Source organism: Aythya ferina (genome assembly GCF_964211825.1).
Source record: "Aythya ferina genome assembly, chromosome: 2".
NCBI lineage: Eukaryota > Metazoa > Chordata > Aves > Anseriformes > Anatidae > Aythya > Aythya ferina.
The window spans coordinates 156,137,227-156,154,498 of record NC_140297.1 but is presented as its reverse complement, the minus strand read 5'-3'; the positions used below and the strand labels follow the sequence as shown (position 1 = coordinate 156,154,498).

At 40.8% G+C, this 17,272-nt stretch overlaps 1 protein-coding gene across 1 annotated transcript in view; it reads left to right on the top strand.

Moving 5' to 3' along the window:
• The window catches only part of COL22A1 (collagen type XXII alpha 1 chain), a 222,941-nt gene that overhangs the window by 126,570 nt on the left and 79,099 nt on the right, over positions 1–17,272 (top strand). Inside the window, exons 17-24 of the mRNA XM_084512133.1 lie at positions 2,255–2,308; positions 4,450–4,494; positions 8,977–9,030; positions 10,812–10,865; positions 12,405–12,440; positions 13,531–13,560; positions 14,439–14,492; positions 15,416–15,469. Coding sequence (XP_084368259.1) covers positions 2,255–2,308; positions 4,450–4,494; positions 8,977–9,030; positions 10,812–10,865; positions 12,405–12,440; positions 13,531–13,560; positions 14,439–14,492; positions 15,416–15,469 — 381 coding nt within the window. The remainder of the gene's footprint in view (positions 1–2,254; positions 2,309–4,449; positions 4,495–8,976; positions 9,031–10,811; positions 10,866–12,404; positions 12,441–13,530; positions 13,561–14,438; positions 14,493–15,415; positions 15,470–17,272) is intronic.

The following is a 17,272-nucleotide window of genomic DNA, read 5'->3' as shown; positions in this document are numbered from 1 at the left end:
TATTAGGTAAGGCTTTCATTTTGACAAATTTCCTAATTCTTGTTCACTTCAGCTGTCGAAGGTCTTGCACTTCTCAGGTTTACCAGACATGATCTCAGCACAGGCCTTGAGTGGGATCAGCAAGTCTTCCCGTCCAGACAAACCCAGTTTCTCTATCTATAATATTTGCTGCCTGCTATAACCACAGCTTATGCAACAGTCTGAGTTGGGTGTTGAGAATTTGGACAACTCAGAGCAAGCTTCTGTTTCCGTAGGGGTTTTGCCTGGAATTTGACAGTATTATTTTTCGGCAGGTTGAGATAAGTGTTTGCCTGCTTCTCTTTCTCTGTTATTAGTGGGCTTGTACAGCTGACACTGCCTGATGCTGTAGAGATTGACTTTGCTTGTGCATAAACCCAGCTGTTGTTAACCTGTTTATGAATCTCCCCATGAGTTTGCAGCGTGGCTGGCTTCCGTTCTTAACCTGGGTTCAACTGTTTTACAGCTGGGCTGATGAGCTGCTCGTAAGCTTCGGGGCATGGTTTCATCTGTTCTAAAGAGCAAAGTCCTTTCTGGCAAAGGCATGGGACAGTTTTGGCAATGCACTGCTTAAAGAGGTGGTGAAACTCTTGCCAACTACAGTCCAGCCAGCCGGCCAGGTCTGTGCTTAACAACTGTTGCAAATGAGATTGTCATTTTGGGCTAAATGCGAGTGTAAACAGCGGCGTGACATGACCAGCCTCCCAGGCACTCGTGCTGGGACAAAAATACCCCAGTTCTGCTAATAGTTCACTCCAGACACATCTTGTATTTTTAAATGTTTTATTTTATTTTTTAATAGGAAATGTCCATTAAGAAGGAATGTAGAATCATTTAAAAATACAATCCTGGTCTGTTTTGAAGCCCTATCCACTGTGGCAACCCAGTACAGGCATTAACCAGATAGGAGAGGGAAAAAGAAGGAAAGAGAGATAAGAAACAACATAATCAGCCCATCTGGTGATGTAAGAGGCCTACGCAACTCTCACGGCCACCTTATCAGTTGTAGGCTGCCAACGTAGGGTTGCTCTGAGGGCTGATCCTGTTCAGCCAAGGATCCAGACAATTTGTGGGGTTGTAAGGTGCACAAACACACAGAGAGAGCCTATCAGTTTGCCATCTCTGAGGGAGACAGCTAGTGTATAACCAGCTGAAAGACTGCTGAAATGTCTCTGATCCTTGTGTATTTGTGTTGTTTATGATGAAACTGTGGTCTTTTTTGCCTTAAACATATTTGGGGCACATCGAGTCATAGAAAGGCCTAAGCTGGAAGGGACCTTGAAAGATCATCAGGAAGATCATCAGGTTGTGAGAAAAGGGAGCCAAGATGAGATTATCTAACACCTCTTGAAAACCTCCAGTGATGGGAAGTCTACCACATCCCTTAGGAGTTTGTTCCAGTGATTGATTTTTCTCACTGTCAAAAATATCTTTTGTACTTAAAAGCAAAACCTCTCCTGGTGTAGCTTGTACACAATTGCCCCTCATCTTTTCTCATACAGCTCCTTGTGAAAAGAGAGCCTCCATCCTCTCTGTAGTAAGTACAGGAATACTGTGATGAGGTCCCTTCTGAGCCTTCTCTGCTCCAAGGCTAAAAGACATAATTCTTTTAGTCTTCCTCACAGGCCAGTTTCTCAAGCCCATTGACCATCTTCTTTGGACCCCCTCTAGTCTGCATCTTTTTTGCATTGTAGGGACCAGAACTGGACACAGTGCTCCAGACGCGTCCTGACAAACACTGATCATGAGAGAGGCATGATCACGTCCCTAACTTTGTTAGTAATGCCACTGTGGGTGCAGCCCAGGACCTGAATTACCTTCGTTTGTTAGTTTTCATACAATTCTTGCTTGCACACTCTTCCAACCTGCCCAGGTCTCTTTATAAAATGTCTCTCCCTTCTGACCTGTCCACCTCACCACCCAATTTACTGAGTGTTTTCACCTCTGAAACAACCCATAGAGGAATTTGTGTGTGACAGGTTGAAAAGCAAGGCTGGAAGCAGAGCAGTAAAACTTGCTAATGCCTGAGTGCTGGGGACAAAATCAAACATTGGGGCATCACTTTGGGTAAGTAAAGTCAAACACTGCTCTGTATATTAGAGCTGAGATAACTGAGAAGCCTCAACAGCCCCCTGTGAGCCAAGGAATACAGGTTACATTTCTGAATAACTCATTTTTGGGGGTCTTTTTTGTGAAACAGTTCCCATTGCTTTACTGTATCTCAATTCTTTGCCAGGGATCTGAGGGAAAACAGGGTCCTCCAGGCATTAAAGGCTACGTAGGAGCACCGGTAAGTTATGATTCCTATTACATTTTTGACATTGTGGAAACTTTATCCATTTTTTTTTCAGTGTGTTCTGCCCACCTTTTTTTTTTTTTTTTTTTTTTTTTTTTGAATTAAGAGATATCAAGTATATCTGACTATTTACCTGTGCTCTGTCCAAATAGTGACATTTTCTTGACTTCATTGAGTTTCTTGTGACTTCTTTAAATGAGAGCAGATCTGTACCTACTGCAGAGCTGTCAGTAGAAATTACTTGATTACCAAGGTAACAGCTGGGGATTTTGTGATGCTCCCACTGTAATGCAATTGCTTTGGTCTGTATTGATGCACCATTTATATGGTGCTTGAAAACTTCATCATAACACCAAGCAAAACCACCAGCTCTCAGTGAGTTTCCAATCATATTTTCAAAACTGTCAGGAAACAGCACTTTGGACTCAGGGGACAGACCTGCCTTGAATGGACAGACAACAATAAGAAAATAAATCACATGCTGTCAAGTTAGCATCTCTGTCTTGTGGTCTCACCTTGGTAATTACAGAGGCAGCCTTATAGCTGGTGTTGCAAAGGCTGATTGGATTTGCTGGGGTTTAATGACCTGGCTGTACATCGGTGTGCTTTAGTGGCATACCAGACGTGCTCATGCACCAAAAGATTTCCCTGTGCCAGCCAAGGTCTTGCTTTACAACTCACTACAAAGAGACCTGATGTGTTCAAAAGAGCACGGGTGCTTATGTCTTTGCCCAGGTGTGTGTTGTCTCTCTGCATGGTCTAACATCGAATTGTGTTAGGCAAGAAGAAGATGAAATGAATAGAGGGGTGGCATTACCTGCCCATGTCCTAGATCCTTGCAATATTAATGAGATAAATGGACAAGGAGATGAGAATACTTCCTTCCTGCTCCCTGAGTCACCTTTCTGTGTGAAAAGCAAAGCACCCACCTGTGGTGCAGTGTTACCAAAGGTCCTGTCCATGTCTATCATCAGACTGACATTTGGCTTGGGCTGCTGGGCAGGAACAAGGCTGTAATCATCCATGCAGTGTGTATGAGGGCCCCATGGTTATTAGTGCATTAAGGGAGTCACATTTTAAACCTCTTCCCATCTGCTTTTTGGAAGTAGTGGGGTTATTGCTTTGCCGTGTGGGAAGCTGTGCAGGCTCATTTTAGGTTGTTAGAGGTAGATGGAGCTGTGCAGAGTTTTCTCACAGTCAACCATGGCATGAAAGCTGAAGTCCTTCATAATTATCTGTGTCATCCTTATGGACCAAGTAAGTCCAGACATGTAGTTCTCATCAGCTTGGAGTTAAGTCTTCAGCACAGTGTAAAGTAAACTAAAGTTTAAATATAAATATATTGTAAGAAGTGTTTCAAACTTCAGCAGTTTTGGAGAGATCACTACTGACTGAGCATATTTGTCTGCCTGTGGCCTTAAGTCGATTGCTCGGTTGGTACAATAAAGGTAAAATACACAGTGCTTCCTGTGCTGAGGGGGGCTGAAATCCATTCCTGCCCATTTTGTTGATCGCCTATGTTAGCACTGCTGTCTTTCATCAAACTGAGCTCCAGCAAATGGTTCTGGTGTACCTGGGAGAAGATGAATTTTGCTGTCCAGATGAACTCTAGGACTGGTTTCACAGAGCAAAAATGCACTTGGGCCTCCAGGACAGGGATTTTTGCTTGCCAGTTCTCAGAGGTACCTGCTGTCTGTCTAGCTACTTCATCCAAAACCACCAGGAAAGGGTATTCTTGCTTATTTATGCGATAGGTTTTTCCATCAGCATTGTCCTCTACCCGAGTTCTCATTGTTTATGAGCAACACAAAAAATGTGGAGTAGTGGGTGGTTTCTAGACCATCTGCAGCTGTGGTGTGTTCCCTGTCCATCCTCACTGCTGCTGGCAGGAGGATCATGTGTCTGGGAACAAGATAATATTACAGACAATCTTGTGTCCACGGGTCATCCCTGCTCTTTTTGTCTGTTTAGACCTTGCTTGTGGCCAATGTGGAGTACTGGCAATGAGGTAAACGTCCTTGAGGTTCACTTAAATAGATTGTGCAGATGTGCAGTGATTTGGTGACTAATTAGAGGAGGTAGATATGCTTCTTATTGAATTGAATTCCATAATCTCTTTTTGCTTTTCTTTTTAGGGTCTCCAAGGAGAAAGAGGAGAAAAAGGAACACGAGGAGACAAGGTATTCCTGCTGCATGCTAGGAAAAGCCAGGCTGTTCTTTGCCTTTTTCCTTTAAACCACCAGCTTTGAAGGGTGATGTTGGAAAGTTTCCTCACTGCTGTGCACCTCCTGGTGCTGTCCATGAATGACCTCCCATGGGAGTGCAGGAGGGGTTTACAGATCTCTTCTGTCTCCTAAGGCCACATTTAAGTCTGGAAAGAGGAGGGATGGGGTGCTGGGATGCCACTGAGGACAGCTAGTGGGGTGTCCACGCTGTTTGCACCGCTTGTGAGCCCTGAATAACCACTGACTGCTGCTGACCAAGTTTTCATCCAGCATTTCCTTGTCTTGGTGTAGTTGCTGAGATGATCCAACATTTCTGCCTTCTCCCATCACTGTAAGCTCAGTTTTTAATGAGTACCACGAAGTTTCTCTATTAAAAGCTTCATCCAACTGGTGATGCTGATGATCCCGTTTCCTGCTCTCTCCTGTCTGGGGATAGGGTTTTTATGCAGCACAGGACTCTCTGGGATTTGAACCACCTTTATGGTTCAGTGAAGAGGCCAAGTGCCTATTATAACCAGAGTACACATTTAAAAGGAGAGCTGGGCAGACACAAAGCCCTTCGTTATTTCAGTCTGCTTGTTGTGTTTGGAGAGATCTCAGATGAGCCCACACTTCTGTTGCAGACCTGTCAGCCATTGCTGAAGGCTTCTCAGAAATGCCTGCAAAAATGCATTTTGCCGCCTCTGCCAGGAGAAAAGGGTGACGACTGGGTCCTGCCCTGGGAAGCAGTGGAATGTATGGCATAACCAGGCTCTCAGCCCAACCAAAGTTCTCCATCTTGCTTGGGTCTCAAATTGGCCCTGAGGCAGGAATATCTCAGTGCCATTCTGGCAGCTTTGCCTGTGTTCAAGCTTCCTTTAAGTGATAACCTGGCCATAAGTGTTTGTGCAAAGGAGGGAATAGCTTGCCAACTCGTCCTTGTTCCCATTTCTCACTCTATCTCTTCCTGGAGAAGAAACATGGAAATGTAGACCTCGCTTCTGCCTGGCAGGACAAATGATTAACAGGCCCTTAACATGAGATACTGCATTTTGCTTTCCTGTGCATTAGGGTGTCTGTTCCCACCATTCATTTTGTTGTTTAGTTAGAAGTAGCCATGGCCAGGTTTCATATTACCGATTCTCACCATTGCAACCAGAGCAAGAAGCTGGATCTCGCTTTATCTTCATCATGCTTTTGCCTCAGCCCCTTGCAGGACTGGTGTGTTGTGTCTAGCCGGTGCTTCAGCTGCTTTTCCAGAGGTCAGGTTGTCCAATCTGCTGGAATATTTGGCTCCTGGATGAAAATCTGTCTTTCTGACATCACCATGATGGCAGAGAGAGCTGGAGCAGTGTGTGGGCTGGTGGCTGACTAAGCTAAAGATTAAAGTGAGAAAGGAATGAAATAGGTTTTGTTCCATTATAAGGATATGAACAATTAGAGCTCCCTTTTATTTCCTTTTTTTCTTTTTTCTTTCTTTTTTTTTTCCCCCTTTTCTTTTCTTGTATTTTCTTCCTGAGGCAGACAGATCTCTGCTTCAACAATTGTGCTTTGTTTTTTTCCCAACTTGAAGCTGTTCTCAGAGCATCTACTGCTGCTGCTTTACCTTCCACCAGCCGGGACTACTGTGAACACAGTGGGCGTTAGTGTGGCGGGCCAAATATTTCCTTGTCTGCTTTTCAGTTTGTAATTTGAATACTGACACCTACGCAACCCGTGCTTCTTCTCTGCCTGAGGAGAAGAGTGTTTATTGTATCAGAGAAGTGTTACCCATGTACTGATTACTGGTCTGTTCAATCTGTACCGCGGTATGACAAAAGTCCTAATATCCCAGAATAATATCCCATCTTGCCTTTATGTTCTTATATCTTGCAACCTCTGATGGAAATACTGAGGTTTTGTAGTGAGGGTCCCAAATCCAGTATTACCAGTTACATCTAATCTTTAGGAGAACCACTGGTTATTATGAGCGGCATCTCATCCTTTTGTGTCTGGTGGGCTCGCTGTAGACTTCTGTACAATTCTATTTTCACCAAATCATTGTAGGCTGATGTATAAATTTTCTTCAGCAGGGGAAGGAAAGGGAGTCTTGAAGTGAAAATTTGAGAATAAATCTTTTATTGAGCTTTTTCTTTCTTTGAAGAAAAAAATTCTGTCTCTAAATGGCATTTTTCAAAGAATGAAAAAAATCACCTAAGAAATAAATTTATAATAACAGATTTTTCTGAAGACACAACTGAAAGAAGAGTTCTCTGGAACATTTTCAAACAGCTCTAGTGCATGCATTTATATAAATAATACATTTGCCTTTCCCAGCCCCCATTAGGAGCAGTAAGAATATTGACTTTTTTTTTTTTTTTTTTTTTTTTTTTGGCAGCTAAATGAGCGTGTGTGAAGTACTTGTTGCTGCACTGTATTGATGCTAACAAATTCTCTTGAGAATATAGTGCTCATTTTGTCAGCAACCCACCAGACTGTCACTGAAAGTCTCAAATTCAGGATGCTCATAGCTGGGTTAGACAGTGCAAATGTTTTATGAATGTAGAAACTGTTGCCCCAGCAGTGAGTAGATCTGGGTGCCTGACACTGCTTTTCAGCTGCTTTTTGTAGGGTGTAAGTCTCTCTAATTTCACTCCTTGGATGCATCTTTTTGAAATAACTTTTCTGTTACAAGACCGATTGACTTTCTAAAGGGAGGAAAGAAATGAAATGATTTGCAAATCCATTGCTGGATGCTGAATTAAGGCATTTTCAAAAGGAGCTAATTAAATCCAATGCTGCAAGTGTAGGTTTGTTTGCATATAACAACTGAGATCTATCAGAGATACTGTGGGATAGTAATCAGAACTAAAAAGTCTGAAATTCAAAAAAATAAAAATAGAGTAAAGCTAATATTTTGCTGTCACTCCTTGTATTTGTAGAATTCGTTCATGTACACTTATGTTAACACTAGCAGCGTGTGTATGTATTTGATTATTTAAATTCAGCAGTGTATGCAGGCTCCAAACAAAATCAGTGTTCCATTCTACAGAGATTTAAGCACTTAACACAGCGAGAGAAAGTCCCCGCTCAATGAGTTTTAAATTATGATGGCTACATGGGCAAGGGCCATGATCTGTAAGGAAAGAAGTAAGTTTGGCGGGATTGATCTAGTCATCATTTCTGTCAAGGACCTGGTTTATAAAATATGAATTATGCTTATTAACTTTGAACGTGGAAGTACAATGGAGGTCAGGTTCAGAATTCAAAATGGTCTTTTACATGTAAATGTAATCCCCCCAGAGCAGAAGATGACATTGAGAAGCAAGAATAGGATGCTGCATACACAACTAATTGTGCACTGCTGCAGATTAGGATCATGGAATCACAGAAGGGTTTGAGTTGGAAGGGACCCTAAAGATCACCTAAATCCAGCCCTCCCTCTCACAAGCAGGGACATCATTGGGAACTGATTAAGGAGCTGTCCTGCAAAAGGTGGTTTGGGGTAAAGCAAACATTAACCTGGGATTTAAACAAAAGAACAGTCTATAAAGCATGAAATAATCTTTCTTCTCAGAGTTAGCCTCAGCTGTGTCCAGCTTCGGGCATCTAGTTACAGTCAAGACGTGGAAAAATTGAATAATGCCCAAATAAGAGCAATAAAAATGATAAGAGGTCAGGAAAATACACCCAGTAAGAAAAGTTGAAAGTACTGAGGTTGTTTAGTCTGGAGTTTGAAGTTTGAGGGGGGAGTTTTGTAAGACTTCAGATACATAAGAGGCTGTTGTAAAGATGAAGGGAGCAATCTGTTTTCTGTGTCTGGAGGGGTGAGGAAAGACGTACTAGTTTGAAACAGTAGTGAGAAAAAAGTCAGGTTTAGACACAGGGGAAAAACATATCTGCAGGTGTTAAAAGTAAAGCGGTGGAATAGGTTGCCTGTGGACTTTGGGGACTGTCCATCTCTGAAGACATATAAGAATGGATTAATTGATCCCCCAGGCTAAGGAAAGCAAAGGTGAAAAATCAAACATTTTTCTGAAGTGGGTAAAAATGTCCGGTTCCTGGATTTTTGGCTCATTATTTTTGTAAAACCTATTACAGATTGATGTTCTCCTAGTTTATATGAACCTGGGTCAGAAGGCAGAGGAAGGATGCCCAAGTAGAAAGCTGGCACACAACCACTTCTCAGAATTCACCTCCCAGTTACCTGATGCTAAGTTTTCTAGCTAGATAAGTGCCATCAGTTAGTAAAGTTAGAGGGGATAGAAGTTTCATTGCATTCACCTTCTTGTTTCAGGATGCTCCCAGCAACTTTTCTGAGTACACATATGTGGACTTCAGGCATTTTCTCTACCGGGCTAGCTTGAATTACTTTTCTTTCATCTTTCTGCTTGGAAAGAATAACATGGACATTTCTTGTATAACACTAACCCAAACATCACAGATGTGTTACAGAGTTTTTTTCTCATCCTTCTCCAGGGAGAACGAGGCCTAGATGGACTCCCAGGAAAGCCAGGTGTGGAGGGGAAACAGGTACGTGGCAAATACTCAGCAGGTGGAAGCTTTTCTTTGGAGCGAGTGAAAGTTTCTTTAAATTTGAGACTTATCTTGGACAGCTGCTGAGTCATGACAGGACCCCATTGCATCAGCAGTTTTCAGAATCCTTATTCTAAGGCTCTACATGTATGTTAGCAGTTTTCTTTCTTTTTTATTTTCTTTTTTTTTTTTTTTTCTTTTATTCTCCCTTTTCTTTTTTTTCATTTTTTTTTTCTTTTTCAAAATTAAATAGTAATGCAATATCCACTTAAAAGTAATGCCAAACCTTTAAACATGATAGGTTAGAAGCTTGTCTGAATTTTTATCAAAGACATAAGGAAGCACAAACGAAAAATTTAGCTGTTTGATCCTGACTTTTATAAAGTGTGTTTTCTTTCCACCCACAACATGAAAGGAGGAGAACTGGGTTTGGTTTATTTTCAATAGAAAAACTATAGCTTGGAACTATTTACATTTTTAAGACAAGATGAAACCAGAAAGTTATTCTATAAAATCAGTACACTTCTGCAGATTAGACAGATAACACTTTGTCTGTATCTAAAACTATCTATAGATCCCACAAGACTGTTTTCATTACTCATCGTAATGTCCCTAATGAGAATCATCCTTTACTCCCAAGGATCTTCTGGTCTAAATAGCAAAGGATGGAGTAAGAAACAGAGACAAGTGATGTGATTTGCCAAAAGTCTTTGCAACTAATAGTTACCACCCTTGAGCCTGAAGCCTCCAGGCTCCTGTGTCTGCATCCTATCCCCTAACCCTCGCTGTTTCCCTCTATGGAAAGGATCGTTTGGAGGCATGATTTTGCATTTGCAGAGGTGGAGAAGCTGCCCAACTGCATCGCTTTCACTCTTTTGGCAGTCGGAATTTCAATTTGATTTGGTTTATTTGGGAAGTCATTTTGTTTCCATATCAGACATCTTTTGTATTTAGATGGCAAGGTGTAGTGTCATAAGTAATCATAGTCTTTGTTAAACTATACTTTCCTTTCTGTGAGGTGATAGAGATTATTTCACTTTTTTTTTTTTTTTTTCTTTTTCTCTGTGGGAGATTTGATAGTTAATCATCACTTTCTCTCTGCTGTGTTTCTCAGCCATGGTTTATCCTATGCCATGAAATATTTCTCTGGTTAGTGTTTATCACTATCCTTATAAGATGGAAATGTTTCCCAGTGTTAGATGTGGCACTGGCATCTCAATGAACTATGTTCACTGTGCCTGTTGCGTTGTTTACAGGACTGGTTTGTACTTGCAGCAAGTGTGGATGAAGTGAGAAATTGCAGAGGGATGTGAAGGTGGATGCTGATTGTTTACTACTCCTAAGGAACAATTTCTCCAAGTGACACCCTATTACAGAAGTCGGGTTATTCTGAAGTTTTTCTGCCTTTTTCATGTCTAGACTCCTAGCAGTGGGCAAATCTTCACGCCTGAATTTTATCCTAAATTTTGTGTTTGACACTGATTTACTCCCTGAACTGCAATCCTTCTGAACCAGCTGAAATTGGATTGCTATTATCGTGCCTGCTGTGGCATCTCCATCCTTATTCCCCTTCCTGTCTACATGGTAGAGCCAAAGCAGCCTTGAGTGTTGTATTAGCTGTTATTGCAGTGCAATGGGACATAACTGTTGATACCCAAACCTGCAACTTTCTGTTTGTCCTGTACTTTAAAGGGAATTGCAAATGATGACCTGGAATAAGTAAAACAAAGGTAAAAGGTATACAAAGTATGCAAAACTCTGTTTTTTCCTTTTTACAGGGCCCTGCTGGCAGCCCAGGTCCTCCAGGTGCCAGTGGGACCAAAGGAGAAAAGGTGAGTTGGGATGAGATGTACAGGAGGCATTCAGAGACATCAATTATTTCCTCCTAGAGCCCCCAGAAATATCATGGCTGTTGACTTAATATTTATCTTATTTATGTTTATGTGAACATATGAATGTTTAACTTTCCTGATGTTGCTTCAGTCTGAAATGGGAGTGAGAGGTCAAACAGGTCTGGTTGTAGCTCTGCTACTCCTAGTTTAATCCTCTTTGTGGAAGTAGAAGGATGTAGAGAGTAGTTTGGTCCAAGAAGACTTCATCAGTTACAAAAGGTGAGTAGAAATTTCACTGTGTTTGTGTAGAGGCTGGTTTTGTGACCCAGAAGATGTCGAATTGACTCAGAAAGTGCCAATCAGATGAGACCGGTCCTCTTATCTGCATGATAATTATTCATTGCTCTCAGCAGCAATTTCAACCTTGTTATTTTACAGATTTATTAAAGTTTCCAGGACAGCCTTATCTTTCCCTTCCTACTCAGGTTGACATTGTGGTTTTGATATTTCCTATCTAGTTCTTTAGCATGAATAGAAAGTTGTGTCCAGTTCTGGATTTTCTTTCTCCTTTTCTCATCCAAGCAGTGAACCTTATCCAAGAGTGCACAGATCAGAAGCAAATCTTATTATTTTCCCAATCAGATTGAAAATATATGGGTGAGATCTCAGAAGCACCTACAAGTAGGGCATATCCATGGAGATGATAAGAGAGAGCAATATCTTTGTGCTCCAGGATGTTGAAGTGGATAACAATCTTGATTTCATAACACTTCATCATCTCTCTAGTAGTTGCATGTAGCCCTTCCAGAAAACGTTTAACTCCTTGCTCCATAACTTTCAGTGTAGGTGACGTGTCTCTTCAGTCCTTCTGACACAGTATGGGCACACTTTGGAATAAATAACAAATAGTAATTAAAACGAAAGAGAATGAAAGGTATGATGGGTCACTTGGAGACCTACAAGAATAATGAAGAAACGACAAGCGTGTGAAAGGAAACATGATGATTTTTGCATTGGTTTGTACCTAAAGTGAAAGAGACACCTTCTGGAGGCATAGTCATAAAATGTAATAAATACTGGACACCACTGGAGACAAACTGCTGGAATAAATGGATAGCCTAGGTGGCAGTAAATCATGTAGAGTGGATCATGTAGAGTAGCATCCTAGTGTCCTGCAAACACAGGATCATTCTGCTCTGTAAGAAAGACTTCAGGAAACTGGCACCATTTTAAGTCAGTAAATATCATTGGAATCAGTGTGTAACATCACGGTGTCACAGAAGACAAGCAGTTCCTGCATATATTCACTTATAGGGTAGAAAGAACAAGAGTTAATGGGGATTGCATATTCATATCTATCAACTCCGGGTTGGTATAGAAAATAAGAACGTACAAGAGCAGTTGGAAAACATATTGGGAAGTTTGCTTTTGTTCTGTGTTATGTAGTGTGTTATGCTGTGTTTTGTGTTATGTTGTGTTTTTTTGTTTTGTTTTGTTTTGTTTTGTTTTGTTTTAAATTTCTGTCGTATTTCCCTGCAGGGTGAACCAGGGCTACCAGGATTGCCAGGCTCTTCAGTAAGATTTTTTTTTTTTTCAAACGTTATAAGCTATATGGAAGCTGGGGACTCGAGAACTTTATTAAATGTTCTTAAATAGATTTAAAAAAAAAAAAAAAAAAAAAAAAAGTGAAGTTTAAGCCAGTAAAGATTTCTGAAGAAGGACCATGACAAATTCCAGTTAGGAAATGTCCTGCCACAATTTTGGGAGATATTGAAATGTGAAGATTAGGACTTCATGAGACAATGAAACGTTACCTCAGGTAAATCAGAGAAATGCTGTGACATGACTTTGTGGGTTCCAGGACAGCTGTTGAGCCAATGCCAACAAAAGTGGTAAACGACAAGCCAAGAAGATAGAAGAGAGGGGGCTGATCTTTCGCATGACGCTAGCTTTACATGTCTTTCAATATCTCCCATCTCTTGTCCCATCTTGTCCCAACTTGTCCCATCTCTGCCCCTGCCTTCAAGGGACACAAGAATGTCTACAGGTAATCTCCTCGACTAGAAAGTTGTGGATACCAAAGGAGGGAGGGAGAAAGACTTCTGGAAAACAAAAAAAAACAAAAAAAAAAAAAAAAAGGAGAAAAAAAAAAAAAAAGAAAAACTGTGTGGGTAGGAGCCTCTTACTGTTCTACTTAAATGGGAAATTACTGATGTGATGGTAGTTGCCAAGAGATTTTGAAAGATGTACATGAAACCTGAAAATGAGCACTGTCTTGTCCCAATGCCCACTGAAGTTTCAGGAGGCGGGTGCAGAGGGCTGAGAAGACCGACAGTTGTCAGTTACGGCCCTGATGGTTGCATCAAGGAGAATTATGAACTTATGTATACTGACAAGATAATGAATTATGTTCCTACTGTTTATACAGCCTCACAAATCCCTTCACAGGGAACTGAGTGAACAAACCCTGACAGTCTGAGCTTCTTAAATAGAAAATATCCCCCAGCCTGCAATGGGATTTGAGGAGTTGTTGCACTTAGAGTGTATCTTAAGGAAATGGCAAGGAGAGAAAAATAAACTGTGTGGGACAGTCACAGCCCAGAGCCTTCCATGTTGTCTTTTTTTTTTTTTTTTTCCCCTGTATAACCTCACATTTTTATTGCAGGTACACACTGAAGGCTTAAAAGGCGAGCAAGTAAGAGAGATTCAATATCTGTGCTTCTGCTGCAAGGATGCTTTTACGTATTTTAACTGTCTGCTAGATTAGATTTTGCTTTAGAATGATATTTCAAAATTAAGGTGGATAAAAGCAATGTCAGGACATCAAGAAACAAGTTAACATACTTACAGCAGGGAAAATAAACAGAAGAGGGGAAAGGGTAACATCCTTAGAAAGTGCAATGAGTCTAACACGAGTGACAAGTGTAAATTGGAAGGGGTCAGCTATGCAATTCTTTACATCCTGGAAAGTGTTAATATAAAAGTGAAACTGTGTCCAAGTTTTATGCTGAGTTTGTGTCTGAACATGGCTACTCAAACAGGGAAAAGACACCAATTTCTTCTGTCAATTTTCCTACGTATATTTTAATTTTTACTTTGTGTTGTTTTAAGTTGTATTTTACTCCTATTTCATGTAATTATATGCGGCATACATACAATACTTTAAAGCCCTTCACAGCTGTGCTGGCTCTGGGGAAAATGCTGCGGAAGCTGCTTTTGCAAGAATTGCTTTTCTCCACTGCTGAACCCCAGCCCACAGTGTTTTCCTGGAATATCCAGGATAGCCCAGGGTCTGTGGCAGAGTTACTACCTTTGAAGAACAGAGAGCCAGTTACGGATAAAGGCTGGCTAAGTGTGGGTGGATCAGTCTGCGTGCAGCCTAATGAGTGCTGATAATTCAAATAACCCCAGGGTGAAGTAGAAAACCAGCTGGTCTCTGCACTGTTTTTTTTGGGACCTATAAGGAAAGGGGTGGTGTAGGTCCTGTATAGATGGCTCGCATGAGTACTGTGTCCATATAATTTTTCCTATAGATATTTTATCTTATTTTATTTTTTTTTCTTATGTCTGTAGGGAGAGCCTGGCCCACGAGGACCACAAGGCCAACCTGGACTTCCTGGACCTCAAGTAAGTGGTTTATCTCACTGCTTACAAGCCCCAGAAACTGAAACTCAAGCTGAGCTGAGGTATACATGCAAAATCTTATATGTTATTTGAGTACTAAGAGCTTAATCAGTGTGCCCAGCCTTCTGTTTCTTCACTGGTGAGAGAAACTCTCCTGCTGTTGGTGGCCACTCTGGATGTATGGAGGTGGCACCCAGGACATAGGTGGTCATGACACAGTGGCATACATTACCTCAAGGCTGTTGTCCTGCAAAAGCTGATTCTTTTTCCATTTCTAATGTCCTGAGGAGCTGTATGAGTATTCAGCACATCTCAGAGAGGAGCCTCAACGGTAACCTCTAAGTCATCATAGAATGATGGGCAAAGAATCATTGCTTTATGCCACAATGTCCCAGCAAAAATCTTCTGCATATGAAAAATAAGAGATGTGTGTTTGTGTTTCAGCAGGGAATACAACACAATATTTGCAACAATTTAAGCACTCCAGTATTCTTACTTTTCACTTGATTGCGGCTTCTTCCAGGTACATTTTATAACCCAGCTCTGCAGGAAATCTCACTTCAGACAATCACTGCTGTCTCATTTGCACACACTCTGTATTTCCTCATTTCTGAATTGTTTGTTGTGTTTCACTGTTGGTTGGGTTTTGTAAAATTGATGGCATTGTGAAGATGCATTACTTAGGCATATCTGCCTTTAACTATGTAATTGTGTGGTCTGGATTTAATCAGGGCATTGTCACTTTTTCTCTATCCTGTTTTCTTATTCTCTTCGGCTCACAGGACAATATAATTATCAGTTAAGAACTGTCTAGGTAGCCATTCAGTAGCGGTAGCCCAGAAAATGGTGACGTAATTCATTAGTTTTTTGTTTTTTTGTTTGTTTTTAACTTGGTTAACTTTCTAAAAATATTTTCACTTTTAAAGGGAGAGGCTGGTCCAGAAGGCAAGCCTGGAGTCCCGGGTTTACCAGGTCAAAGGGTGAGTTGCTCTTTTTATTTAATGTATGTCTCAGTGTGCTGAGTACAGCTGTGCTCAATAAGCATTGATACTTTGACTCACCTTATATTCAGTTTTTTACTTATTTAAGGATCCTTGAAGCCTGGATCCTTTCTCTTGTTTCTTCTTTATAGTCCAGCAACTTTCAGTACCTCTTGGTATGAAATTCAACAAATTTGTGTGCAGTGACCAGTAGGACCCTGGGAAAATTTCTTGTAATTTCTTCTCCTCTCTTTGTGTCTGCTTCTTGGTGCCAAGAGGATTCTTGATCCTCTTTCCCACACAGACACTTTGGAACCCCTATGTATACATATATATATGTTTATCAGAGGTTAAAATAATGGAAGCTTTATTTCTCACTGATGTGCCCCTTCTAAAGGGATGCTCCTGAGTCATACTTGGCCACATGGTTAGTCTTTTAAAAACATAGTAAAACATCTGTAGGAGGAGCAATGAGTGATAGGAAAGATCCAAGAAGATGTCTTCTGGGAATAGATTTTGAGCACAGACAAATATCCCCTTGCACCTTGTAAATAGTAGAAGAGCATAAAATCCAGCAAAGCCTCCTATAGAAGTCTCATAGAAGCTATCTATGAACTTGCCATGCCTTGTGAACTGACCTACAAAATCATTTAATTTTAGGTGGAAAATGGGTTGGAAGATTCTTAGAAATGCATTAATTACTAAAAACATAAAAATGGAGTGGAGTTTTCCTGTGAATGAAACTTGAAATATTTTTACCACTGTTAAGATATGACTCTGAGTGTGTAGAGCCTCTGGTAAGATGGGCAAGTTGAAATTTCAGATAAATGGTGCTGTCTTGGAAGTCAAATAAATCCAAAGACACCTTCAATACTTTATATAAATTAAAGCCATTCTTTTTTTGTTTGGTCTGTACTCAAACAGAAGATCCCACAAAATTCTGGTGTACCATTCTCCACAAGGAGGTTAGATAGTATATTTTTTTTTGTTTTGTTTTGTTTTGTTTCCTCTTCTTGTATTTTAAAAAAATACTTTCTTTGACTCATACCTATATGTTGAAATATTCAAGTGCTGATAAAAGGGAAATTTCATAGTAGGCCTAATTATTTCTTATGAATGCTCTGAGCCTGCCTTTCCTTGCTTTAGCCCATTTGTAGGAAGAACATCTCATTAAGCAACAGATAAGTGTGGGAGTGAGATACATGCTTAACCTTTGTGGAGACCGTCACTTCAATCTCAGTATTGGTGTTTGATGGGCTACTTTTTTAGGTTGTCACAGAGACTTGATTGTAGCTTAATCCATAGAGGAGGTCACAAGGGTTGCTTGTAGTGCTTGGCACCTGAGTCAGCACCAGTGGTGTTAAAAAGTGGGCATGAGAGCACTACCTGGGGGCATGTTAGGGTTATGGGCAGAGGACAATACAGGGAGGAAATATATTTTGGTAGGTGGGTTTCTATAGGCTTCGAGTTGAATTGCATGTCACTGACTGGAACTGTAACCTTGGCTTTTAGGAATCTTCTTCCAGAGAATATGTGCCTGCAGTGTTATGTTAATGCCACAGTGGAAAAGGGCATTTATTTGCTTTCTTGTACTTTTCCAGTGCTTAGAAAATATCAGCTAATGGCTTAGCAAATAACTCTGCTGTGCTTTACTTATGAGTTGACAAGTTCTGAATTGTCCTGATTTTAAAGCCTGCTGTGAAACATCGTTTCTTGAGTAAGATTAATAGAGCGTATTAGCTGAGTAAAGGACAGTGATCAGTCAGGGTCTGCGACAGGATACGAAATAGCTCCTGCTAATGA